Source organism: Bombus pascuorum, chromosome 7, assembly GCF_905332965.1.
Source record: "Bombus pascuorum chromosome 7, iyBomPasc1.1, whole genome shotgun sequence".
Lineage (NCBI taxonomy): Eukaryota > Metazoa > Arthropoda > Insecta > Hymenoptera > Apidae > Bombus > Bombus pascuorum.
Window position 1 is genome coordinate 16,329,627 of NC_083494.1, and position 27,093 is coordinate 16,356,719.

Sequence of the window (27,093 nt, forward strand, 5' to 3'; positions counted from 1 at the left end):
GGCGAACGGCAACGAGTCCGACGCCAAGCGCGCGTTCGCGCTTTCGACGAGAAACTCGCCGATCTAGCGTTCCCGCGACCGCTTAACCGGCCGTCGTATCTCTTCCATTTCTTCCTTACCAGTCGCCGTGGCTGCTTCACCAAGGGTCGATTCATTCCGTTCATCTTGTGGTAGAGACCGCACGCGTTGCACAGGTAGTGGCCCGTTCCATCTCGTCGCCATAGCGGAGTAGAAATTGCTCCGCAATTTACACACTCGCGGCCCTCCGTAAAGTATTCCGCCTCGATGTTGTGCACTGTGCGATTTGTACAGTTTCAAAATGGAATCTTCGTTCGTCGTGCCGCGCGTAAGCGGCCACCAATGTTTTCCGTATTCGCTCGGTTTTTCCCTCCGTGAGATTTACCCATCGAACACCGACGATTTCGAAACGACGTGATTTCACTTCGAAACGGTTGAACGCGTGGAAAGCAGGAGGAAAAAGGACACGACAGGGATGCGCGAAAGCACGCTGCTTGCCGTCGTGCACGAGCCAACGATCCGACGTCCGACGACGAACGGCTGGCCAGAGAAAGTACTTAATTAAACGCGAAACGCCCGCAGCCACGTCGTTTCCAAGGTATTTCGAGGAAAATACCTGCGGCGGTGATCGATACCGAAAAATTTCCTTTTTGTATTTTTCCATTGCTTGCAGGCGATCCTCTGGCTTTTATTACAGACGTGAACGCAACCGCAACTTCCACGAGCGAGAACTTTACCAAGCAACTCTCGCCGAGGTTCGTCGAGATTCGCTGAAATTTGCTGAAACTCGCGAATTCGTCTGGTCGATCGAACGGGAAACAGACGCAGAACGAGAAACAAAGGCGGAACGCGCGCCGGAGAAGGATACAGGAAGCGTAGCAACGCGCGACAAAGGATGTCGAGGGATATGGCGTTATCAGAACTTCCGGTGTTTCTCGATAACAATAGCTAGCGGTCGTTGCGAGTACGCGCGACGAGTACCGCTACGTCGAGCTATTTAAATACGTCACGACAACGAACGGTGTATCGTTGGCACGCGTTTCCACGATCGTCGCTGCTATTACCAAAGAAAAAAAAAAACAAAAAAACAAAAAGAAAAGAAAGAAAAACGACAAGATACCATCGACGAACCGACGAACGTCGACGATAGAGGTAGCCGCGGCGAGGTTCGGTCTCGCGTTACTCCGCGAGACGGCGACATCGAAACGAGGAGAGGACGAAAAGGTCGGCGTACCGGTAGTCGCGTATCCGGCAGAAACGGGACTGGGAAGCAATCGGATATCGTATATTAGTAAGCAAAATGTAGCTGACGTCAGCTGCCATCATCTTACGATCTCTGGTCGCTCTCAACGACGCGATACCGAGACGCGAAGAAACGAAGAAGCCGAGCAGGCCGGAGGAAACACGGAAAAACGCGGAAAACGATTCGCGGACGCGTCTTTCCGACGCTTTTTCAACGCTTACGAGAATTATAACGTACGCGTCTGGCGAATTCCGTTTAAAACGAAAGGTACGGGAGCAGTCGGTAACGTTATCCCTTTGCAGGGCCGATGTTGTTGTCACAGACAGCGAAGAAGCGGATCATCGTCGGTGTGTCCGCACGGAAATGCTAGATATTCTTCGTCGTAACCGAATATTCAACGATGACCAAGACGCCATACACGCACTCACGCACGCACGCACACACGCACACACACAGAGGGAAGATGACGAAGCGACGGGGAATGAGAATGGCAGAGTCTAATTACTCGACGAAGCAGTGCCGTAAGGGGCACAGGCAACTGCGAGCCCTCCTTTTATCGAGAGGGTGAAGGAGCGGAAAGCCAAGGTACGCGACGACGCTACGATACACGAGATACGTAAAAGCGGTACGAGGAGAATCGATGCGAAAAGGGAAGCGAGATAGGATAGCTGAGAAAGGAGCGCGTACGGTTCGGCATAGAGGAGACGCGGAGAGACGGGAGAAAGCTGAAAACGAGACGATGAAAAAGAGAAACGCACGAGCTCGCGAGATCGTTACGATAAAGAGAGAAGCGTACTCGAACGAGAAAGGCCACGTGCGTGCAGCGCAGGTTGGCGGAGGGCGCGAGCAAAGAGAGACGAAACAGGACAGGACGCGTCGAAGCGACTGAACGGCTACGAGGTCTGGCGAACAGAGTCAAAGTTAAACCGAGAGCAGGCGCGTGGTCGATCGTAGAGATTCGCCCCGTCGTTCTTCCTTCGCGTGGACGAGCCTCGCCTCGACTCGACTCGTCGCAGACGCGCGTTCCAAAACCACTCGAGATCCGCGGTATGTTAAAAGCCATATTCCTGGTTCCCCTCGGCTTTCGGCTAAAGTAACGAGCTCCGCTCGCAACCGCAGACGCACCGGCTCTCGCTTTCCAAAAGAACCACGCGCGCACGCCACTTAAAAAGCTTTCGACTCGACTTTCTTCTCCATAGACAGAGCCTGGCTGCGTTCCGAGCTGCAAGCCGCGTGCATCCACTGCAGCACACGCACGTCGCCGCCATCCACCGTCGCTTACGGTCGTCGTCGATCGGTTGCTTGTTCGATCCACGGACGAACCTGATCGAAACTCCGAAACGAACGCGAGCCGACGCGACGAGACGAAACGCAGCTGCGAGAAAGAGTGGCTAGTTTTTTCTCTCGTTGGTCTCTACGAGACTCGAAGCATCTACGACGTCGATCGGAAGAGAAAAAAAAACAATCCGCGCGACCTTTTGAACCGGTCGAGTCCTTCGTCGAGATTGCGCCGTGTGATGCACTCGACGCGGACGTTATCGCGGCGACCGTCGTTATTACAATAACGCGGCGTAAAAATAACGATCGTCGAAAGCACGGATTTACACCGATCTCGAATCGCAAACAAGACACTTTATCGCGCGAACGCAAACGAACCGAAACGATCGACGACTTTTGCGTTCGGTGGTCGCGCTCGCTTAACCGTGCACGCGTGTTCGCTGTCACCGCGAAATAGCCGCGCGATCCCGAGAGAATCGTTTCTCTCTTCGATAAAGGCGTTGCGGCATTCCTCGGAGCAAACGACGCGCGTTCCATGTTCTATCCGTGCAGAGAGTTCGACTCCGACTAAAACGCGATCGCGATTCGCCGTCAAACTTATCTAAATTTCGCGGTCCCGGAACAAGATTAGATACATAAAACTCTATTATCGTTGCTTCTGTATCGCGCATAGACAAAACTAGATTGAAAATGCGGCTGTTGTCTAGGTCACGGTCGTCGTATATCAACGCCTCTTTCGATACCGAGCACGACCGAGCATCGTAGCGCGCGTACCACGCGCTTCGCGGATCTCGACGAACGTCGTACGCGGCGGACGCACCCCGTCGTTGCGTCGCGGAATCGTCGCGTCCGTCGATCTTCTCCGTTCTCCGCGAACACGCCACCGAGAAACACGGTCGTCGTTTTCAGAGACGAAACGAGCACCGTGTCATCGGTCACGCCTCGGCGACCCGTGCAACCGATAAAAGTCTCGTCTCGAGCAGATAACCACGAAAATTCGTACCATCGGCCGTACCTATCCCTTCGTTGAGCGAGTATACGCTAGCGCGAACGCCAAGTACGTTTCCACTCGTCGTATTTTGCGCGCGAGATAACGCGAGACGCGCGCGAGGAGAGGCGAGAAGGGAGGCGAAACTCCGCTTTAATCGACGTATAAACGAAATACTTGGACTACGGAACGATGAGGGGGAGGCGGGGGAGGAAAGAATGGAAGAAAACGAGAGAGGAAAGAAGGAAACGGAGGAGAGAGAAGTCGGAAAACGAGAGAAACTGTAACGCGATATTCTTTTTTCTAGCGCAGGGACTTGATTTCGGCCCACCGACGTTGCCGTGCGGACGAAAAAATTTGTCACGACTCGCGTGCTCGTGCTCTGCCCTCGCTCGATCTCTCTTCCCTTTGCCTCTCGACGTTCGTTCGACGAATTAGTAAGCAGCGAGAGGAACGAACGGGTCCGATCGAATCCTTTTCTCGTAATTTACGAGAGCCTGCAACACGACGCAGCTGGTGCGTGTCGCTGTTCCTTCGCGCTCCTCCCTAATCGTCGTCATCCACCACGATTTATCGTTTTTGTCGAAACTCGTCCACGAGCAGCCGTAACGCGATACTTTTCGTCTTTCGAGTCAGACGGACGGCCAGCGAGTCGACGATACGCGTAAACGTAAATACTGTTTGACGCCGCGTCGTTTGTTCGTTGTTGGCGCGGAATCGGACGTGCAGTGTGTTGGCGAACGAGCGCTTGGCAAGTGGCGCGTAAGGAATGCAAGGAACGGGAGTGAAAGGGAGAGAAAAAGTAGAAGAGAGGAAAAGGGGCGAAAGGAAGAAAAACGGGATGAGACGAAAGCGCGATCGCAAAGGGGAGAGAAAATACGCGACGAAAAGTAGAGAGAAGAGAAAACGCAAGAGACGAAGAAAGCGTACTTACTTGCGCTAAGGCTGGCGGTGGCTGTCAGCTGATGTTGCGCCGGGGCCGAAGGAGAATTGACAACGGGTTGTCGCCTGGAAGGAGCGGCATATTGAGTAGCCAGGGTGTCGTTAGAAGGCGAACCATAGCTCCAGGTCGATGGTTCGACGGTGGCTCCTACTCCGGTAGTGTTTTGCTGCGTCGAATAAGACGGGCTGTATCCTCGAAAACTCGGCCTGCCGCAGAACGGTTGTGAAAAGGCTGGCAAGGCCTGATGAGTCACCGTACCCGACGATTTTCCACTACTGCCGTAATCCTCGGCAATTGCTGAAAGGCCTGTCGTCCCTAAGCCTATCGTCCGTAAGATCGGTTAAGATCGGTCATCGATCGATCATCCTTGCGCTCGCTCTTCCTTTGCCATCCAATATCCTAATAAACATACCTTGCGCGTTCCATAACTGCTGCGGCGTGGCGGTCAATTCCGTGGGACTGCCTGTCATGTAAGGAAGCCCGTAAGCACCAGTGGTTCCTGTGGCGCTGGCCGCTGCCATACCGGTTACGCTGCTCATCGAACGATACAACGGACTGAAACAAAACGACGAAACACGCTCGATTGTACAGGCTGCATGTTAGAGAGGAGAGCAGCAACCAGGCGAGGATGATGCACACGCCCCTGCCCTTGGGAGTTGATGCGATCCGATTTGATTTACGATCGGGTCGAGGCAAAGAGGAAATACGAAAGAGGAAACGGGGCGAACGAAAGGCATATAGACGACGGAAAGCAAAAAAGGAAAGCTTGGCGACACGGGATCGCTAATGTTTCGCAGGAGACCGGAAACCGAAGAACCGTTCTCCGATCCATCGGGCCGTAAATGCGGGCGCGTGCCAAGGCAGGACGTTTTTCCATGTTCTTTTCCGACCAACCACTACCCGGAACACAACTACTCCATTACCATTACCATTACGGTGGCTATTAACGCTACCGTTACCATTAGCGTCACGACCCCCCTACGTCTACCTGAGTTTTGACGACCGTACGACGCGAGACACGAGGCGCCTTCCAAAGGATTTCCAAAATGCCAGGCCGCTTACGGAAGATCCTCGTCGTCGTCGTCGTCGTCGTTGTCGTCGTCGTCGTCGTCGTCGTAGTCGTTGTCGTCGTCGTTGTTGTCGTTGTCGTTGTTACTTTCCCTGCAAGAACGATAAACGCAGTTCGGCTACTCGCGAAACAGACCTGGCGAAAGAGATCCGGTTCGCACAGCCGTTGCGCAACGCGAATGGCACGTGTCTCGCGATGCTCGTACCGTCACGATTTCCAGCAATAACGTCCAATTCAACGTCACACACGTACGTCTCTCTGTCCGAGCTCGATCTTCGCGCTCGATCGCGTTCTTTATCGCGTATTTTTATCGCGGATCGGGGCAACGCGTCGAACGCCGACGGACACGTCGTCGATCGAACGACACAAAGCAAACCGAGAAACGCGTGACCTTGGCGTTTTCTCGCGACTCGTCCGACACGTACCGCTCGATCGGTACGTGCTCATCGGACGATTCGCGTATTCTCCCGGAACGATTTCCAACAAAACTGACTCGAACAACGGTATTCGCGGTAAACGAAACATCGATAACCGAACAACCTCGTCCTTCGAACCAATATATCGTTGCCGTTTGCGAATGCGAAAACGAAAATCATCCGACGACGAGTCGCGAAGCGAGCGCGAACAAACACGAGAAAGGTCGAGCTGCGTTCGATGAAAATACGCAGAGAGAGAGAGAGAGAGAACGATTCGTCACGGTTGCTGGCGTCTCGAACGTTTCACCTGGAATCGCGCTTCCACTTCCCCGTCTTGGTCGTCGTTCACGGCACTTTTCTCTCATTAACCAGGTGTCTGCCAGCTTCCTCGTGCCGCTTCGAGTCGACGGACGTGGACAAGGGTGAACGAGAAAGGAAAGGATACGTGCCCGTGGCACGTGTTACGCGCTCGTAACTTCCACGACACGACTCGGTGCAACACCGACATCCACTCGGCCGTGTCCACGTCCGTATCCGAGGTTCCGAGTAACTTCGTTTCGCGAGTCATCCGTTCCAACTTGAATCGCCGTCGACGTCGATCCTCTGTCGCGAGACGGATCGATCGAATTTATCTCCGCGGTATATTTATATACGACGTTACGCGCATCGATTGACAGATCACCGGATCGGTCGATTCGGAACGCGAGTTCGAAGAAAATTCTATTTAGTTGACCAACGGTGACCCGACACGCAACCTAATCGGAAATCGAAACCGCGAGGCGACGCGTACCGAGGCACGTCCCCGGAACCTTTAATAACCGGGCGATCGGATTTCTTCCAAGTACCATCTCCGGAGACTCTCTCCCCGCGCTCTTTCCTCCGATTGCCGCGATTCTCCGGCCGCTCCAAGTCCCAACGGATCACGATAGATCCGCTCTTTCTCTCCGAGCGCATCGTCAAAGCGAGAGAAAAGCGAAAGGAAAGGAGATATTTCGGTCGGGTCGCGAAGAATGCAGATATCGCGAAACTCAATCTAGAAGGTCGGTAGCGACAGGGTTATAGCCCCTGTTACCGGATCGCTATCTGAATCCACCGAGCCGATAAGCCCTGCCGCTTCTCACGATAGCGCGCCACGTCTCGTGGTGGGAAGAGATCCGAGGTCCGCTAAACTCCGCCGATGGGAGCTTCGTGCCGTGGACCGTACTACGGTGTACCATGATACGGCGATATATCGCAAACGCGATAATCTTCGAGACGAATCGGCTGCGTTAGTAACGACTAGCGTGCCAGTCTGGAAAAACGTTTCGACGTTCGAGTAGCAAAAGAAAATCCCGTTTCCCTGCGTAGTCGTACCGTGCCGCGCGCTCGGCCCGCGACGACCACCTTCCACCCAAAGTCGAGACTACTCGCCGTTTATTTACGAGCAATATTTTCGCAACCGTTATCGGTTCCCCGTTTACTTTGTTTTCGTTTCGCGTTCGCTACGAAGCACCGATAAAAACGAAACGTCGCTCGAACGATACAAGTCCGAAGGAGGGAAGGGGTTACATCGCAGTGCGGTAAAACGAGAAGCAACGTGGAACGTGGCAGGACTATTTTTGCTAGGATAACGAACCACGCGGGTGAAAGGACGAGATGAGACGAAGACGAAGAGGACGGGAACGAAGAGGACGAGCACGAGAATCCGAGCGAACACGGAAAAGGAAAATAGCCGCGAGACGAACTTCGCCGATAGGCTGGAAAGCGACATATGCCACGATTCCGACATCGAACGTTTTTGTCCTGTGATTTTGTCTGGTCGGCGCCGCGATCTCTCGAAAGGAAACAACGAACAGCTAAACGAGATTCAAGGAAGAGGTAACGTTTATCGAAAACACTCACTGCATAACGTCGTTCGCGTGATTGCCCGAAAGGACCTAGAGAGCCTTTGCTCGTTCGTGACTCGTTCCAGTCTTCTTCTGCCTTTCTTGATCTTCGTCTTCTTGCTTCTATACTATACTCCGGCAACGAAACTCGGACGCGAGAACCGAACGCAATCTCGTTCGACGATTCTTTCGCCGAACAGAAACGGACAACGCGTACTTACGGGAAACGTACGAGGCGAATGGCGTTCCAGGTCCTCGAACGTGGTCAGGATTTCCCCTTCCGTGAATCTCTCCCTTCCTTCGTTTCTTTTCTACGTTCGTTCGCCTCCCCTCTCGCGATACCTCGCTCCCGCCCTCGATTAACGCTCTCTCGCGCGTTCTTTTCAACTCCCCACCACCGTTCCGCGCTTCCCGATCCACCACCGATCCTGCGACCGTCGACCGCCGAACGTCGACCGTCGACCGCTTCTCTTGGTCTCTTATATCCGATCTCGTTTCTTCCTAGTCTCTTCCCCTACGAGCCAGCTTACGTCGGAGAAGCGGCATGCCGACGAAAAACTACGATACGGATAACGAAGTTGCCTATGCTACTACGCGTAGTAAGTAACCGCACGTGCAGGTACTTGCACGAAACGATCGTGCCATTGATAACTATCGTCAGCGACGCGACGTCGCGAGCGCGATAATTCTGCCAACGAACCGCGTCTCGCGTTGCGCGAAGAAAAGCTTGAAAAAAAAATAAAGAAAGAGCCGCGAGTAGCCGTCTCGAGTTACTTTCATTCACGAGGATCGATCGCGTTCGTACCGCTCGAGTAAAAACATTCACCGTTGCTTCGCGTCGCTCTTTCGTCGCATCCTTCGTCGTTTCGATCTGCCCGTTTTTCTAGTCTATTCCGTTTACCACGAGAGTTCGAACGACCAAGAACTACTACCACTTACGAACGACGTATATCACGCGTCGTACGTCTGCCCCACCCTCTCGATCCTCGGACGCAAGAACGCGTTCTTTCTCGAGTCTGTCGCCGTCGTCGTGTCACACGATACCAAAAGGTTTCTCGGAACGCGATGGGTACGACTCTGTCGGACTGTAAACCCTGCACGATGATTCACGATGACGAACTTTGCGTCAAAGATCAACGATTACTGACTGCTTACACACTATGTATGCGTCTTTTCTCTCCTTCCCGGCAATACTTATGCTGCAACGCGTCGAACGAATTATAATACGAACGAATATAACGAGCAACGAACGACTGACAAACGAGCAACGAACGAGCAACGAACGAACAACGAACGAACAACGAACGAGCAACGAACGAACAACGAACGAACAACGAACGAGCAACGAACGAACAACGAACGAGCAACGAACGAACAACGAACGAACAATGAACGAACAACGAACGAACAACGAACGAACTAGTACAGTGCTTTGTCGGGTGGCCTGCAGAGAGGATCGAGAAGAGGAGAAAAGAAACAACGGGGTTACGAGATCGTGGACAGTAAACGCAGAGGAGACTTTGCGTAATCTTGGATCTTACAATTAGAGCGGTATAATCACGGCAACGAGATATATCCCGCAAAAAGAGAAACGAAAAGCACGGATTGTCCTCTGCACCCGAACTTTAGATATCTAAATTCGAAGGTCGTGGCCCCTGTGCACGCGCACAGAGCATGAGGAAATCGACAAACAGAAAAATGGCCAAGGAGCTGGCGCGCCTGCTACGCATGCGTACACGCTGTAAAACCGAGCCCACGAGTTTCGAGTTGGCCGTTTTACGAATCGGCGAGCATCGACGAATCGGAAAATGCAGTGCGCGTAATCGACGCGGTTGCCGATAACGTTTCGTTCTGCCGACGCGCGAGACAGGGACAACGCGCGCGATCGAAGAATCGTTTCTATCGGAGTCAATAAACTCTTATCGCGGCAGCGTGAAGAGACCGAGCTCCGGTTCTGGTACAAATCCTATGCCGTACTCTCGACTAGCGAGACTCGCGTCGAGGCGTGCGAATTTTTCGCCGATCCGCAGACAAAAGAGGAACGAACGGTCGCGTCGCGCGCGTTGCAAAATTCAAGCGGACGTAAAACTATCGATGGAAAAAAACGTTCGGAGGACGAGCGGTGACGGCAACGGCGGCTCGTGCCTGGACGAATCATCGGCAAACACCAAAGGACGTTGTGTTCATTTTCACAAAACTGTTAGCATAGGGCCGGCGAGGCGTCACACTGTATTCCATGGTCGGTTCAGCTTTATTTTTGGTTTTGTATCGCCTACGTATACAATACTCGAGGAAACACGAAGCGTGCATCCCATAAGCCGCCGTGTAAATACTCTTGCGAACGGTAAACCTTCGAACGGCTATTCTCGTCCTATGACCACGCGCGTTTCTTGCGCCTGTGTTGCGGCGCAGCAACGCATCGCCAGATGGGACCGCGCGATTTCTCGATTCAACGATCGAACGGCGTAATGTTTGGATGGAACGGAGGGCGTTCGTACCGCGTTGTCGTCGTTGGTCGAACAGACGGAAAAACAGAGAGCGTACCGCTACTAACCTGGAAAGCGGGCCTGTAGGCGAGTGCGGCGTCGACGAGCCTGCCTCGTGATCTTGATGATGATGAGGCGTTCCTACCGTATGATGAGCGTATATCGAGTCCATGTATAGCTGATCGGATACGCGATCGTTGGTGTCCTGGCCGAGACCGTGGTTGGCCTGAACCGAGGACGGCGGCTGCATAGCGGTCAAGTGAGCATAGGACTGCCTACCGTGCTCGCTCGGGCTGTATCCTCCTCCCTCCGATTGTCCTTGACGATGAGGCGACGACAATTGTTGATCGTCGTGAGGACTTCGACTGGAACCCGGTGAACTGCCGGTTCGGAGAGTCGGTGAACGTCCGCCGCCGCTGCCAGTACCACCGCCACCATTACCCTCCGCGCTACCGCCACCTCCGCCCCCGCCATCTGCACCGCCGTTGTTACCGTTACCGGTACCTCCTCCACCTCCACTTACCCGTATCTGATGTTGGAGGTACGCGGCATCCGGTAACACCTCTTCCAAGTGGTGATGATGATGATGATGATGACCGTGCTGTTGCGGATGGCCGCCGTCGTTCGCACCGACGTCGCTGGCCGAACTTGTCGCACCGGTGGTGTTGAGATTCGGAAACAACATACCAAGGGTAAAATCTCCACGAGCTCCTCTCATCGCTGCGGTAATTCCACTAGTTCTCTCCGTATCGTCATCCGTCTCTTGATGCGGCAACGATTGCGAGTGCGTGTGCGAGTGCGAGAGCGAATGCGAGTGCGACTGTGCCTCTTGTTCCTCCAAATGACGATGACTTGCCGAAGAGAGCACCACACTTTGTTGGGTCGTGTCCGATTGTAAGTGCTGCTGCTGCTGCTGCTGCTGTTGGTGATGATGGTGCTGTTGATGGTGGTGGCGCTGAGAGTGGTGGTGGTGATGGTGCTGGTGGTGGTGGTGATCGGTCGCGGTCGGCGAGAGCGACTCGCTACCATAACGATGCATGGTAGAGCGAAGCGCGTGACTGCCGGCCCGATTTTCCGCCGACAACGCGCAGACCTCGCCCGAACGTCCGTTATCCCCACCCTCGGTAACCGATACTTCTCTCGCCCCTAGTTGAACGTACTCCGACCGATGTTGTTGGTGGTGGTGTTGGTGGTGGTGGTGGTGGTGGTGGTGGTCGTGGTCGTAATCGTAGTGGGGGTGAAGGTGGTGATCCTGCAGCGACTGCGGCTGCCTACGCTGCTGTTGTTGGTGCTGATGAAAGGGTTGGGAGACCTGTTGCTGTTGTTGCTGCTCCTCCTGTTTCGAGGTATCACCGCCCCCGTACTCGCCCGATTCCTGTTCGCGATAACCCCTTGACAACCGACACACGATAATTCGTTAATATTTCGTGTTTGCCTCGACGCAAGAACGTGCCGTGATCGTTTCGCTCGGCGAGCGAAAACGACGCCGCTTGCTCTTATATCGCTCGATTTCGTCGCTTCGAGATCAAGGACGGATCGTTGAACGCGATTACTCGATCGAGCGTGTAACGTAACGCGTGCAAACGATTCGCCCAAGACCCGCGCCCCTATTCGCGGACGAACGCGCCTAGATACGCGCAACTGCTCACCTTTCTCCGATGTCGGAATCCTGGTTGACAAAGTTGAGCGTGTGCACGCCGTAAGCGGCGTCCATGTCGTTTTCCTGTTCCGTCGAGACGAGAATCGTAACTACCGGTTCCGCGTTATTCGCCTCTTCGACCGCGCCATTTTCAATTTCCTGCTGTCCCGCCTCCAGCCCGCCTACAATGTCCCCGCCTTCTTCGGTTCCATGCTTTTCGTAAGGTAACTGTTGGTGGCGTTGCGGTTGCCGTTGTCGTTGTCTTTGCCGTTCCCTCTCCTGATCGTCCAGTTGTTGCTGTTGTCGAAAAAGTTGCGCCGCTACCGATCTCCCGCTCTCGATTCGCATCAGCCTGATCGATGCTTGGTCATCGTACCCTTCCACGCTCTCCCCGACCACTTTCACGCATCTTGCCTTCCTTTCCGTCCCATAGTCCGCCGCCGTCTCGTCCACGTATTCCGTCAACTCTGTCAACACCAATGCAAAGGATCGTCTAAACCAAAACGATTTCTCCGATCGTCCAAAGCATCCTTCGATCTTGCGAATCGCGTAACAGCGTCGCCGCTGCCACGTATCGTGGTAATCGCGACATAACGAAAATCGGCCAACCGATACGCGATCGATCGATTAGATGGAAAATGTGCTGCTCGAGGCGTTTCGATGACACACGCCAACAAACTGTTGCTAACCGCTACGGTACAAAAATAACCATTCGTCGTCGTTATCTGTAGCTCGTTAGCGATCGTGCAAACTCGCTCACATTCTCCTCGTGTATATGATTTTACGCGTTTGCGCTTTGCATCGTTCTTTATATTTTTCAGCTGCAAAACAGAAAACTAGTCGACGCGCCTGACCAGGTGCCAATGGAGAAGAGAAAAATAAAAGAAAATCCTCGGTTCTATACTACACTACCCTGTGCGATAGCCAGCGGATAGACGAAATATTCTTCCATCGCTTTCTTCTCTTTTTTTCTTTTTTTTCCTACTTTCCTTCGTCTTCGTTCTCTCTCTCGATCGGCTTCGCAGGAGACACCGTTTACCGGCTGTCCCTGTACGTACAACCTCGTCTTATCGAGATGCATCGCCCTTATCGAGGGCGATACACGTGTACGATACAAGTTTCGACGATCGCTATGGACGCTACGTTCGAACCAGAGGCAAAAGGAGGAAGTTCAGAGAGGGTTGAAACAGCGATTGGAGGATTGAGAGAAAAGAAGTAAAGGAAAGCTGAAAGAAGTTGGGAGGAGAAGACATCCACGGAGGCGGAGGCTGTGACAAAAGTATCGGAGGCCGGGGGCGGAGAGATACGGTAACGGAAGCATAAAACACAGGCAACTGCAAAGGTACTAATATACGTACGTGTGTTTCGAGAGGAAATGCAAAACAGTCGCGGAAACTTCGTAAACGTATCTGTGTGCGGTATCTTTTCTCGAAAGCCCTGTGTCGTCGGTTAACATTCAACCGACCTTATTGACGCTAGTTAATCGAATTGGAAAGGTCAGGTTCGCTGGATTATCTGACGTTGCTCAGTTCCACCGCGAGTCGCCAATTCTATCGAAAAAGTGTTTATGTATTTTTCGCTAAGAGTTCAAAGACGAAGCGATTGGAATAACGGAGTTGACGCGTCGATAACGAAACTCCGTTATTGCGTGTTCGAATCGGCTACGATCGGATCGGATCGAATCGAATCGAATCGAATCGAGTCTAGTCGCGTCAATGAGACGGCGTTAGGAGCGCGGAGTTGCGAAGACGCAAAAGTCACGACCCCGATTAATCACTCTGCACGAAGAAAATATACGACGTCGCGCAAACCACCGAGAAACCTCTTTCTCGCTCGCGTTGCGAAACCAAATCGCACCATATCGGTCACGAACCTATCGCTTGTGCCGTCCCGTTGCCTGTCTCACCTATTCCATTAATCGCTGATAGAGTTGCTGCGTGGAATCGACGTCGCCCTTGACGAAAGCAAGGAAGGCGTATCTCGAAAAGCGTTGTTTCCCATCCATCTCGTCCTTTTATCGTTTACTCTGAGCGAGTATTGGCGAGTCGTTACACGCGTACGCGAAATGACTACGAGAGACCACCCTTGCGTTATACATAGGCGCGTCGTAAATCTTAGCCGAGAGCCGTCGAATATTTCATCGTTCTTTCGCTGCGCGGTTCTTACAATGCTCTCAGCCAAAGAAACGAGGTTAACGTTCCCCATAGAAGTGGTAGCGAGGAAAGAGATTCCGTTGGCCGAGCGGAAGACGTTTTGTACAACGGGGGCAGAGGTTGCTCTTATCTTCTTGGCCCCATAAAAACGTTCACTGTTATCCGCAACGTAGACGAGCAAGACGGCGTACATCGATGCGGTTTACGACGAGATTTTCAGAGATTGAATAGTCCCTTTATCTCGACCTTCTCCATCCTCTCCCCGTTTCTCGCTCCCTCCCTCTCATCCTATCCTTTTCCTCCCATCTTCTCTGCTCTTATTTTCCCTTCTTTCCTTTCTTTATCCCTATCCCATGATCTCGCCGCTTCCTCCGAGAATACGCTTTACGATGCGATAGAATAACTTTGTTTCAACTCATCGATCCCTTTTTACGAGTGCATATACAATAAGAGGATGATATACGTAAGCATCGATACGGTACAGTCTACAACGCGAACGCATGGATACACACCAGAACAACGTTGCTTCTGCGCTCGAACTATCTAAGGCTAGCGTACACCTTCCTTCTGAAACCTTCTGAAAGGTCGACGCGGAACAGAATAGAACAAAGTAGAATAGCGTGGAATGGTGGCGCGTTTCGAGTAGAAGAGCAACGACGGCACGTTCCGCGATAGAACAACAACGCCATTGTACAAAGACCGAACGTTCCTTGCGCGGACAGATCTCGAGTCCAGCTTTACGTTCCACGCCGATCCACCGGTATACGTTTTTGGCATTATTCGACAGAAAACCGGCTAGCTGCCTCGATTTCGAACCGAACACAGAATCTTACGCTTCAAATTACCGCTTTGTTTACCTCGTCCTCCCGTGACGACGCGGATATCGTTCGAAGTAAAACGGAGGCTGAAATACAAAATAGCACGGCACACGACCATTTGCGAGCAATTATCGAGATATTGTCGATCCGTAGGAGTTTTCCAATTGAACCAGTGGATAGATATGGCATCGGACACGACGAGCCAAAGGGATGGAGAGAGGGTTAGAGTACACGAATATGTGTAAGTAAGTACATGCACGACAGTGGTAGAGGAACGGTGGCGGTCGGTAACCCTCGTTTATCTCAGCGGTTCTTCGTTTCTGTATCTCGACTGGTGCATCTGTATCTGTCGCTAAAAAATAAGCCTGTAAGATCGTAGATCCGTAGTTGTAAATCTACGATAATTCAGAGTTCCGCTCGTGGGACCGGGAAGAGGGAGAATGCGGCGACGCGCGATTAGCTTTTGCCATGGTAGAGGTGACGAACGTGTATCCAACGCTGTACCTGGAACGGTGTAAAAAGAAGGCGCGTCCACGCACGACCTACCCGTACCGAGAAGGATCCGTGCGCGATGCAAGGAAAGGCGAAGAAAAAGCAGGCGAGGAAGGAAAGCAAATATCGCAGCGGACTGCTCGCCCTTCGAAAAAGGTAAGGGAGAATAACAGAGAAACGTAGCGTAGTTAGGATCGTTAACAGCGTCTCCGACAAGGAAACAATGCCGACCATCTTTGCAACCAGTTCACGGAAGGGGGAACGACGATAAAACGAATACGAACTTACAAACTACGAACCTACCAACGATACGTAAAAACTAATCGTCGATCGACGATCATCCGAGCATTGGTAGGGTATAAACACAGGCAAGAAGCTACGTGCCTCGCGTTTCTCCGCGCCTGACGAACACGCGATCGTAAAAAGTAAACTGGCGCGCATCTATTTGGTTATATACAGATATATAGCGTCACGATCGTTGGGAATGGTCGAGTTGCGACCAAGTCGAATCCGTTCGAAACTAATGCGACGCGGCTACGAAAATGCTAGGTGTCGAGTTTCTGTCGTGTTTTTTACCAAAATATGGTCGAACACGGTTCTATCCTCGGTCTCGTATTCGTTTAGCCCCATTAACTTTCCGACCAGCCTATCGGGCCAACGTCTCGAAAAGGGAAAAAACGTTTATGAATCCTGAAAGCTGCCAATTACGACCGCGTATCTATAAATTAAGAAAATAGACTTTAGCGAGACACGAGAACGCGACCGCAGCGATCGGCGCGACTTTACTGCTACTCGTCCACGCGACCCCCACGCTCGTACATCTTGATAAAAAATGACATATTTGTTTCGGAGAAGAGCGTGCAACTCGCGACTCTCGGTAAAGTCCACGCGTTACGATAAGAAAAGAGAAGAGAAGAGAAGAAAAACGAGGATCGCCACATGAATTTCGCATCGATTTCAATTTTTATTTCTCAACGTCCCTCGGATCTTTTACGTTCGAACGACGTACATTCATAGCCGACGTTGTTACGCTTGCCTGTAACGTCGTAAACAACTACATAAACACTACCCAGAAATTTTCTACGTCCGCTTTTCCATTATTCCATTATTAAACGTTCCATTGTTCCGCGCGCCTCTGTACAAGATCAACCGTGCCTGCGGTAGCTGTATCGGTCGCGTTTGCGGTTTACTCGCTCGTCTACTTTTACTCGAGCTCTCGCGCGACGCTGCTCGTCTTTTAAGAAACGCGTCAGGAACCGTTGTAAAAGTCGTAATTGCAATTCCAACACCCGTTCCATATGTCACTTTCTATCGATCGTTAATCATTCGTTCGTTAACGTGCGTCGATTTCCCTCTGTACCAAATGCTGTTACCCGTATAACCTTTTTTTATGTCAGCGATATATACGTTCAAGGTACGGTTGTTTGGACCCGTTGTACCGTATCCTTAATTATGCAAATTGCTACGCTGACCGCTTCGTCTGTTTTGCTAAAAATACTTCGTTTAAATGTATCTTGCGCCGACTTGTTGCGTGCGATTGCATTTGTATTTCTTTAACGTATGTTTATTTGATTCCTACGCGTGTACGCGTATAATCGGGCTACAGTCCGTTAGTAAACGACGTGATACTGCCGTAATAAATTTAAATAACTAAACAATAAATTTCAACTTTGTTTTCTATTTTACGCGAAATGTTCGCAGCCTCGTTCCACGAGCTAAACAAAGCTAAACGGGACGAAATTCGATAACGACGTAAATACAGGCGTCGGGAATTCTCTTTCGATAGAAGCTTTTCACCGATGCGTCCATCGAGACTTTACGCGAGTTCGTTTCTTTCGTACGGCTCTCGTGATACATGTCAGCCGTCACGAGCCGCGAAACAACGAAACGCAGACTGCGTGGCGTAACACGAGAAGGGAACCGATCGCGTTATGGGACATGCTCTTACCTCCCCTTGCTCTTTCGCTCCTTTACCCTTGACTAAAGCACGCTCGCCCTACGATTTTTCTTCCTCTTACATTTTTTCCTCCTTCTTTTTCTTCGACTCCGAACCAAGTGGCTAAGCGCCACTTTTAGCGCATCAACGTAAACGTTAACGTAAGTCGTTATCGATGCGACGGTGAAACGGACACAGTGACGGTCAACCGCACGCAGTTACGTAAGAAAAGTAACCTTCCATACGAACTTGTCAGCGCACGCTTATTACCTTTCTTCGGATAAAGCAACGTAGATCGGAAAGCGAGCTGGTTCCTTCCGATTTCGATCGTAACCACCGGCACGATGACAATTGCTACTATCGTTGTTATTAACGAGCTAAGCCAGTTGGTTCATGATAGGTGAAAGATCCGATACGGAGAGAGATAAATTACACGAGCAAATATACACGGGACGAAAAAAAGAACTAGAGAAAGACATTACACGGAGATTTGAAATTTGCGACAAACATGAAATCTAAAAGTATATTTAACTAAGTCAAGATAAACAATACTTTGAAATTGATATGTTATGAAACTTAGTAAATTGTATATTAACGACTGTTTACCACGTTGATAACACTCATCCATTCTGTGGTAATATAATAATTCTGTCGCGATAAACACGTTGTATTTATTCTTTCGTCTTAATGAATCGTGTAAATCGATTTTCTAAAATCACCGTATTTTTTCGTTACTCTTAGAACATAAATCTCTTTCTGTCCGCCACCGACGAACGCTTTAAGAGATGTTTTAACGATAATAAAGATTACCTAAGTAGATAGAGTAGCGATGCCCAGAGTTAACGAGGCAAGCAATTCGATTCGGCTAAAATAGCCTCAGGTGGTAAAGTGTTACCGTGTAGAAGAGAGTAATTTCTCAGCGACGTAGGAATTTTTTTTTTTTTTTTTTTTTTTTATTTATACTTTACAATTTCTACACCTGGACATTCGGTAAATCAGCGAGCTAGGATGTACACCTACCATGTTTTCTTCCGTTGAAGAATGCCGGAAGATTTAAAATTACTTGGCGCTAAGACGTAGTTAAGAGAGTCGAAAGGCATAGTCGAAAGGCTATGTCGTACATCGGACGTTGTATCAACGATTGGTTGAAGAAGCAAAATTTTGGAAATTTCGCGACCGCTGAATTTAGCAACGCGAAATTTAGTAATCTTCGTCGACGGACGGTAAGTCGCCAAGTCCGCTCGGCGTTGTATCTCGATCGTAGAAATATTCGTATTGCGTATAATGTTCGCGTTGAAGACGTCTTCTGCATTCGGAAATCGATCGAAGATATCGATAAAAATGTGACGCGGCGGAATATTTTCTTGAAAGATATTTGCGAATAAAGTAAAACGAGAACGAGTAATTTCCGCTTGCAAAAGCGCTTTATTTACAAAACTACGTATTTACAGCAAACATTGTGCATAATAAGCGTCGAGAGATGGACGCGTATCGACCCACTGATCTGCCCGGTTTAAATATAATTTCGTTGGATCGAGTTCACGGCAACGATGGGAGCGAGCATTCGAAGAGAAGATGAAACGTATACGTTATACGTTACATACATAGAGGCTCGGGGCGAGTGAGTTATGTATATAGCCGGCGAGTCACATAGCTAACGAGAGAATGGGAGTTAGCGAGGCAGAAAGAGAGAAAAGGAGGCAGAGCGAGAAAGAAACAAGTGCGTGAAGACGCAGAGGGAGCGCAGCGCTAATAAATCAGTCGTCGAAAGGTCGGAGGTCGTCGGCAGTGCTCCACTATATTCACATCGAGACGGTAATGGGGTATTAAGACGGGGGGATTTTCGAGTTAATTTTCTAGCGTTCGCCTGCAGCTGTGAATAAGAAACGGTTGATTAGTTTAGCCTTAGCCGTTCGAAGCAAGCGTCGCTCGCCGATTTTTCTCAATTACGTGCTCGTCTCAAAGATAAATCGTATCTCGAAATCAGCTCGACGAATATCGAAGCGACGTCGAGGATCTTATCGCGCGAACGGCTTCCTTCGCGATCTACGTTTCCAAGGATGGTTACGAGCCGTCAAAATAAACAAATAGTCGGGTTTCGCGGTCTTCTTACTTGGGGAGAACGATGAAACTGGGTCCGTACGGGCCGGTTTAGAAAACGGAACTCGTTCCTTTGCCTTTGTACACACGGAGGACCTCGTGTGTTTACGGTCAAGTCGAAAAATCAGGGTTGAAGCAATGCGTTTTCTCGGCCTGTCCATACGCACGTTTACGTTCTAAATGTCATGGAAACACGTTCTTCTCCCTTGATATTTTCCAACAGCTTTCAATTACACCAATTACGACAATTATGCGAACGGAATAAGAAAGAAGAACAAAAAGTCGACCGACTACATAAAAATGGAAATAGAAATACAACGATGAGAAGAGGGATAAACGACGATAATAATAAAAAAAAGATCGGTACGTAACCGACGTCGTAGGTGAACGAATGAGAGTGCGGGGTGGGCGAAAAAGTGTTTGCGTAGCAGGCAAACAGGCAGGCAGGCAAAGCACAGGCAAAGCAAGCAAGCAAAGCGGCAGGCAAGCAGGCTAACAGGCAAGCAGGCAAGAGGCGGACGGGTGGGTAGGTTTACGGTATTCGCCGGTCTACCATCGAGCAGCAGTTTTGACGTCACATCCTGCGCGCGGGCGGACATCCGGTTTCACTGCCGGACTCCTGTCCCCGAGCGATAACAAAATCTACGTTTGTCAAGGGAAGAGAAAGAAACGTAGAGAAGGAGCGAGCGGTCGTTCGATGCCCGGGACGAGACCAGGGGAGAACGAATAGTTCCCGTTATCCTTTTCAGTTTGCCGAGCTTTAAATCGTTTTACCACCGCTCGATATGTGCGAGTTTCTTTCCGCGAAAAGACGAAAGACAAAACGCCTCGTTCCTTGGTCGTCGATGGTCGATTGTTCCCGCGCGAACAATGAATCAACGTTCCAACGATAAACTTGGCGTCGCGTGACGTCGTATCGCGTCTCGTCACATCGCGTCACGCCGCGTCGTTGAATCGCTCGATTCCGACTTGGCAATTAGCAAAATTACTTGTCCAAACGTACGAGCGTGTTGTAGATACGCGCGATGAGAGAAGGAAAGTTAGTTGTCGCACCGAAGAATCGCGGATCGTCCCCGCTTGCAATCCTACAGGGATTAGCCGATGGGCAGAAAACGTCCTTTGTTTTTCCTCGACCCTTCCTCGCTTCCGTGTTCTTACTCCGGCGAGACACAGGCAAAGATCTGCAGACTCGGTCTCTCTCTCTCTCTCTCTCTTTGTTTCTTTCTCTCTCCGACAAAGGGTGTAACGTTTAGGTAACAAAGCCGGATGAAAACTACGGAAACGTGGTCGCGCGTACAGTTTTTCGTCCAGCGAGACGACCGACTAAGCTTTTCGAAAGGACGACCGCAAATATTTGTCTCCTTATTATTTTACTGTCCTGCTCCATCGGATTACCATCGGTTTACACGTTGCGATCATTCATTTCCCACGTTCCTTTCGAAAATTCGAGAGAGCAAAAGTTCCTGACACGCGTTACATCGTGCGTACTTGGCGTCGCGACACGCTGTCGTCTCCGACGAACTCCTAGTAACGGAGAAAATCTGTTCGACGGAGCGAATTTTCGTTTCACACGATCGCTTCTCTGAGAGGCGCTTTCGTTACGGTTATGGAAATCTTTTGCAAAACCACGTGACGAGAGTCAACGTCTGCTAGAGTTTTCACTACGTTTACAAAACACCGAAGGTACAGGCAAGGGACGCAACGACGTTGCTGCATGAGTCTGTCCGTGATGAAGCAAGGTTGCGCACTATCAAGGGTTTAACTAGGCAAAGGTTAAGGCAGCCTCGCCAACACCGTGATTCGCCATAATCTACGGTCAATTATCTGACTTTCACTGTGTCTGGGGAAGGCTCTGCTTGGGAAAAACAGCGTGATTCGCGGAAAACGCATGGTCATCCGGCAATCTGTTGGCGTAAGAGTGCCGATTTCGATAATTTTACCGCAGCTACGAACTAGTAGTTGAAATCGTTCGAACCGCGAGTAACAGATGGCATTAGTTCGTCGAGCACTTTGGTATCGCGACATTCGTCGCTAGAAAAGGCTCGCGAATGACGGTTTACGGATATCCGGTTGGCGGATTTCTGATGGGCCGATTCTATCGTTCACGTTCGTACAACGCGGTGACTGCCGATGTATCGTTGAGAGATACCGCTCTCGTAGAAATCGTAGAACGAAGAACGGCGAAAATATACGACAGTTCGTGGAAGAAGAAGAAAGGAGAGAAGCAAGAGGAAACAAACTCGTGGAATTAGGACGAGCCGGTTCCAGTTGGAGGGTTGGCAAGTTCGAACGTACGAAACCGACGAACCGATCTCGCGTCTGGTACGCGTAGATAACCGGCCGTACAACTCGATGGGGGCGTTTTCGGGGCGGTGTTGGCGTTCCTAAGGGACTCGCGACTCGGTGCACGTTTTCCCCGCGGGAAAACCAGAGACGACAACACGCCGAACCCGTTCGCCGCTCGTTCGAAAACGATTCCTACTCGCACGGCGTTCGACTCGTCCGGCGTCCTCGCGATAACACCCGCATCCACGAACGGCACGAAACGGCAAACCTGCCAACCATACGAAACGCCGTTCGCTGCTTCCAACTTTGACCCTAACTTTCTGTTTCCGTTGTTCGCTTCCTACGTGGGAAAATAACCTCTTTCTCTCTCTCATTGCCGAGCGTGCCATCGTCGTTTCGACGATCGGGCAAAACAGCCGCGACGACGATCACGACGATCGCAACGAACACGACGATTTCGGTCTCTCGATTACGAACAAACGTGTTCGCCTACGCTCGGCGAGGATTGTTCAGCTGCCTCTTTCAACGTGACAATAAAAGAACCGCGTTTGCAAAGGACTCGTGTGCGAGGCACACCCCTATAAACGTGCTCGCAGGTGGCCACACCGCGTTCTCGACGGAGCAACGTGTCGTGTACGTGCCTCGACGGTTTCTCTCTTCCGCACTCTCTTACGATCCGCTAGAATTGCCCGATCGAGCAAAAACATTTCGCAGAGCTAACGAAAGCGTCGGGCGAACGGCTTGGCGCCAAACGAGAGAAAGAAGAGGAAGAAGAAGAAGGAGAGAAGGGAGGAACGTTAAAGGAGCAAGAGAAAGAAAAGAATGCCAACAATGTCGCGGTTTATCTGCGCGTCCTTGGCTAATCTCTGTCCATGAAAGATTACCCTATCACCGGGAATTGTGCTGTGTCTCCGACGCTCGATATACGTAAGCGTTTCTATCACCTCCATCGTCTCTATCGCCTCTATCATTTCGAGGTTCTCCCTCCTGCGCTTCAAAAGTATACTCCACCCCTTATCCATAAAAGCTTTCTTCCGCCTCCCATTCTCTTTCTCAAACGTTCGACGGATCCTTCTCGGATCGCAGTCCATCGACTCGGCGAATCTGTTCGACACGCCAGCTATCACGACTAAAAGACGGTACCCGAATATCGATGTATCGCGATGGACACGCGCTCGCGCTCGAGAACAACCCGACGACGCGATCGGTGGCCGTACGACGAAATATTTCTAGCTTCTCGATCGACGTTCTCTCTATGGATGGTTCGCGCTCGCGACGTATAACGTGGCTGAAACACGTGCGAACGTGTGGTTTTCGATGCGCAATGTTAAAAGAAAAGTGCGGGGACGAAGGAAGAAGGTTCGACGGTGAAGCGAAACGAAGCTCGGAAGAAGGAGACGGTCATGGACGTTTATCTTGCAACGAATAGAACGTATTTCTAACGCGCGACTACGAATTGGCAAGAATTCGAACGCAAACACGATACGCTACGCTATTCGTTTTTCGAGTCAGGCGTAAGTACGGCACGCGGGAAGGAGAGTCGCGGGAAAGTACGAGGAGTGGCAACCGTGGTGACGGTGACGGTGGCAATGCTGGTGGTGTGGTGATGCTGTTGGTGGTGGTGGTGGTGGTGATGGTGGTGGTGGTAGCAATCGTGGTGATGACGATGACGATGGCCGTCATGGTGGCAGCGGCAGCGGAAAGTAAACGCGGACCAAGACCAACGAGGGAGGAGGAAACGAGGCTAAGCAGGACGATGCGCGTTACGTTGGGTCATGCTGCGAAGCGTTATCGCAGACCGGCGGTCGGCCGATACCTTATCTGGAGTAGTTGCACACCGACAGTGGCTCCCAACTTACTCGAATCGTGATTCCACTACATTTTTCTTTTTTTTTTCATTTTTACTTCTCGTCACAGAGCAAAGCAAAGAATGGTACGCTACATGGAATTGATGCGTTCGATCGAAATTATCGTCGCGACTATACGAAACGAAACTAAGGAGGACGGGGGGCAAGTAGACCGGAGAGACAGAGCAGAGTCTGCGATTAAAAAGAAGAGAAACATTCGACGTAGACGGCTAACCACGTAGACTAACGCGAAAAAGATGTTCGCAAAGCAAACGCTCTTTATCCAAATATTGATTCGCGATGATCGCGTACCGTTCAACCGCTTTAAAACCCGACAACGGATTTGGATCCGGACTAGGCAAAATTAGAGAGAGTGGGCGGACCGATACAACGATGCCAAACGTTTCTTCATTGAAGAGAACAGTGTACCGCGAGATAACTCGTAGGTATGTCGTAGCTAATACACATGCTGCTCGATGGAACAACCATTATTCCACCTAGCACGCAGTCGAGATAGAAGACAACGCGCGCGTCGGATATCGCGTCGCATTGAAATTAACCGACGCGAAAGTTTATTTCGTTTTATCTTTATTTATTTGTTTGAATTGGAAGTAAAGTGTACCCTTTGGCGTAGAAAATAATAAAAATAAAAGGAGCGTTAACGTTAACGTATGGATATGCATGTATAAGTTAAAGATGTAGATACAAGCACGAAATAAATTAAAACAAACATTTTAAGGTTCGTACGAATAGACGTATCGTGGAACGAGAAAACTTGACGCGATTTAGCACGCGATGGAAACGATTAACGTAAGCGTAAGTTGCTCCATGTCGATCACGAGTCGTTGTGTACGATGAAACAAATTATTATTTCTAAGACGCCTCGAAGGAACAAAGTCAGATGCTAATCCGATATCCGGAATATCCTTTGGTTTACGATCGATCGATCGATTCCACGTTCTTTTAATTTTTTTACGACCTCGAACAGAGGAAGACGAACACGCTCGCTCGTTTTTCCGTCTTATCGTTAGAGGAAAAACTATTTCCGATTTGCAGATATATAGTATCAAAGTCTATTACGAAAGATGACGTCACCGGCCACGGATATTAAAGTAAATAAAACGTATGTCCGTTTTTTAGCCTGCTAGCCTTCTAATGTTTCGGCCTTCGTAATCGTTGCGAGCATACGTATATACGCGCGTTAGTTTATTCTTTCGACTAATGGCAGTCCAAGTAACCTTGAACACGCTACGTATGCACGTAAAAATCAGCTCGCGAACGTAACGGTATGCTTGGTGAAAAATACGCGATGGAAAATAAACGAGCGAATCTATTTAAATTGGACTGTTCGATACCGATGGAAGCGGCGAATAGCGAATAAGCAGTAAACGTAAGTAAGTAAGTAAGTAAGTAAGTAAGTACGTACGTATACGTACACGTAACGAGTTTAAAGCGAGCAACTCGAGCAACGTAGCTCGGAATATTTCGCGATCGTTCGCGAGTTACGATTTCTAACCGAGCGAACCGTTTCGAGAAACTCGAAAACAATAGGCAACCAAACGGATCGTAAATAACACGGTATGCGGTATGCGCTAGCTATAGGATACGTGGTATGGGGTATAGGGTACACGGTGTATGGGATATGTAATCGCTACTTGGCCGACTCTCGAACGCGAGAAGAGGAAGGTTGCCTTTAACGACAACGAATCTTGATACGAGATCGATCTAATCGCGATACCAGAACGAAAACTTGCCACACCAGACCTATATGTCTATCCGTCTATCTCGTGCGTCTATCAAATTTCTGACGGTCCCCGTATACAAAACCGAGCGAAATAATCGCGCCAGGTCGTATCGAATAGAATAAGAAACGAATCGTTAGTTTCGAAGAGACGCTCCTCCACCGAAACTTGCTATCGTTGCTCGGTTCTGCGTATTACGCAATTCGCGCCATGTTGTTGCATCGACAACCGTACCGTCTTTATGCAGCGTCCTCTCGCGCATTCGCCAAATTATGACCACCTATCGTTGAAAGCTGAGAACTAAAAACGGATACCGACGTGTCGATCGAAGCAACGAAAATCCAAGGAACGAGAACCGGACTCGATTCTTCGATTCTTTTCGACGGACCGGTCCCGCCGTTTTCGAAGGGCTACTACGAGCGATTTGATCGAACAACGGGTGGAATTAAGGCGGAGCGAGCCGAGAGAAAGGAATTCTTTTCAACCGCGTTAGCGACTAACCATTCGCAGCGTTTCATCGTAGCGGCCATTTTCGAACATCCATGATACAGCGCATCCTCCTCCTTTTTCTCCTCCTCTTTCTTCTCTCGTCGTTACCTGTTGCGCGCCGATACCGGCTAAACAGCACCGATAATCTATGAATAACGTATCGGTTATCGAGATATCGCGACACACGGTAGTCCCTTCTAAACTGATTCTTTCCGCGGATCGTTTATCGAGCACGAGTGGCTATTGGATTTTTTTTTTTTTTCGAATTTATGAAAACGTCTACATACACGAGCAAACTGTACGGCAACGAATTGATTTAACGGGTAACTTTCAACGCTAGCACGCTAATATCGCGCTATTGTTGCGTACGTTGACCCATGACGACGCAACACGTCCATCGTATGGTAGAAAAACTTTGATAACAGGATTGGACTTGGACCCTGTAAACTAACATTGGAACTTCGCGTTCATAGCTTTTACGCTTGAAAAATTCCATCTCTCGACGACGATCCTCGTCTTTACCAACCAATTTCAATTGCTACTGCGACTTTATTAATACGATGTTTGCCACGTATCTCGTATCTCGTATCTCTGAACGTCGTATCACATCCGTCCAACAGCCGACGTCGATTAAAAATAGGAAAAGTTTGCTGGAAAACTCCATTTCCATAAAAACGAAAGGAAAATAAAAATTTCCCGATATTCAGTCCGGCTTTAAAAACTTGGTCGAACGTGCTAATAGTACTCGTTACGAACTTAACCGTACCTCGTTCCCTTTTTCTTCCTACTTTACTCGGGTTCCTTCGACCTGAATGACTATACCTAAATACATTGGGTAAATGTAATGGGTAAATGTCCAAATTGGGTAAATGTCCAAACCTAACCCCAAAACAATTTTCAATGTTCCACGAAAAAATCTTGGTAGGGTTACGTCGTCTTGTTTAGGATATACGATATTGGTATATCTGATACGCGGTTCGTCGAGTGTCAATTTCCTGTATCGAACTGTATCGAAAATATTTCGAAATTTGTAGGGAAAAAAAGAAAGAAAAACAGGAGAATAGCACGGACGAGGGATAGTTCCGGCATACTGGTGTCGCGTCGCGACTTATCGAATCTATGGCCATTCACGAAAATCTCGTAGGCCGATTCGCAAAGGCAAACGCAACGACGACAGTTATTAACGCGTACATCGCGTTATCGTCACCAGTAATAGAATTATCACTCTGATATCCAACGTATATACATCCCCCACGATCGGCCCCAGGTTTCCAGTGACTCGCGG

At 50.0% G+C, this 27,093-nt stretch overlaps 1 protein-coding gene across 3 annotated transcripts in view; it reads right to left on the minus strand.

Moving 5' to 3' along the window:
* The window catches only part of LOC132908635 (box A-binding factor-like), a 32,418-nt gene that overhangs the window by 3,864 nt on the left and 1,461 nt on the right, over positions 1-27,093 (minus strand). The window contains exons 1-6 of one of the 3 annotated variants that reach the window (XM_060962804.1): positions 17,427-17,607; positions 11,956-12,412; positions 10,375-11,697; positions 4,883-5,025; positions 4,462-4,791; positions 120-295 (exon numbers count right to left, since the gene is read on the minus strand). In XM_060962804.1, coding sequence (XP_060818787.1) covers positions 120-295; positions 4,462-4,791; positions 4,883-5,025; positions 10,375-11,697; positions 11,956-12,293 — 2,310 coding nt within the window. In that variant the 5' untranslated portion in view covers positions 12,294-12,412; positions 17,427-17,607. Of the gene's footprint in view, positions 1-119; positions 296-4,461; positions 4,792-4,882; positions 5,026-10,374; positions 11,698-11,955; positions 12,413-17,426; positions 17,608-27,093 lie in introns of those variants that run through there. The other 2 variants (XM_060962802.1, XM_060962803.1) reach the window with 2 other exon arrangements.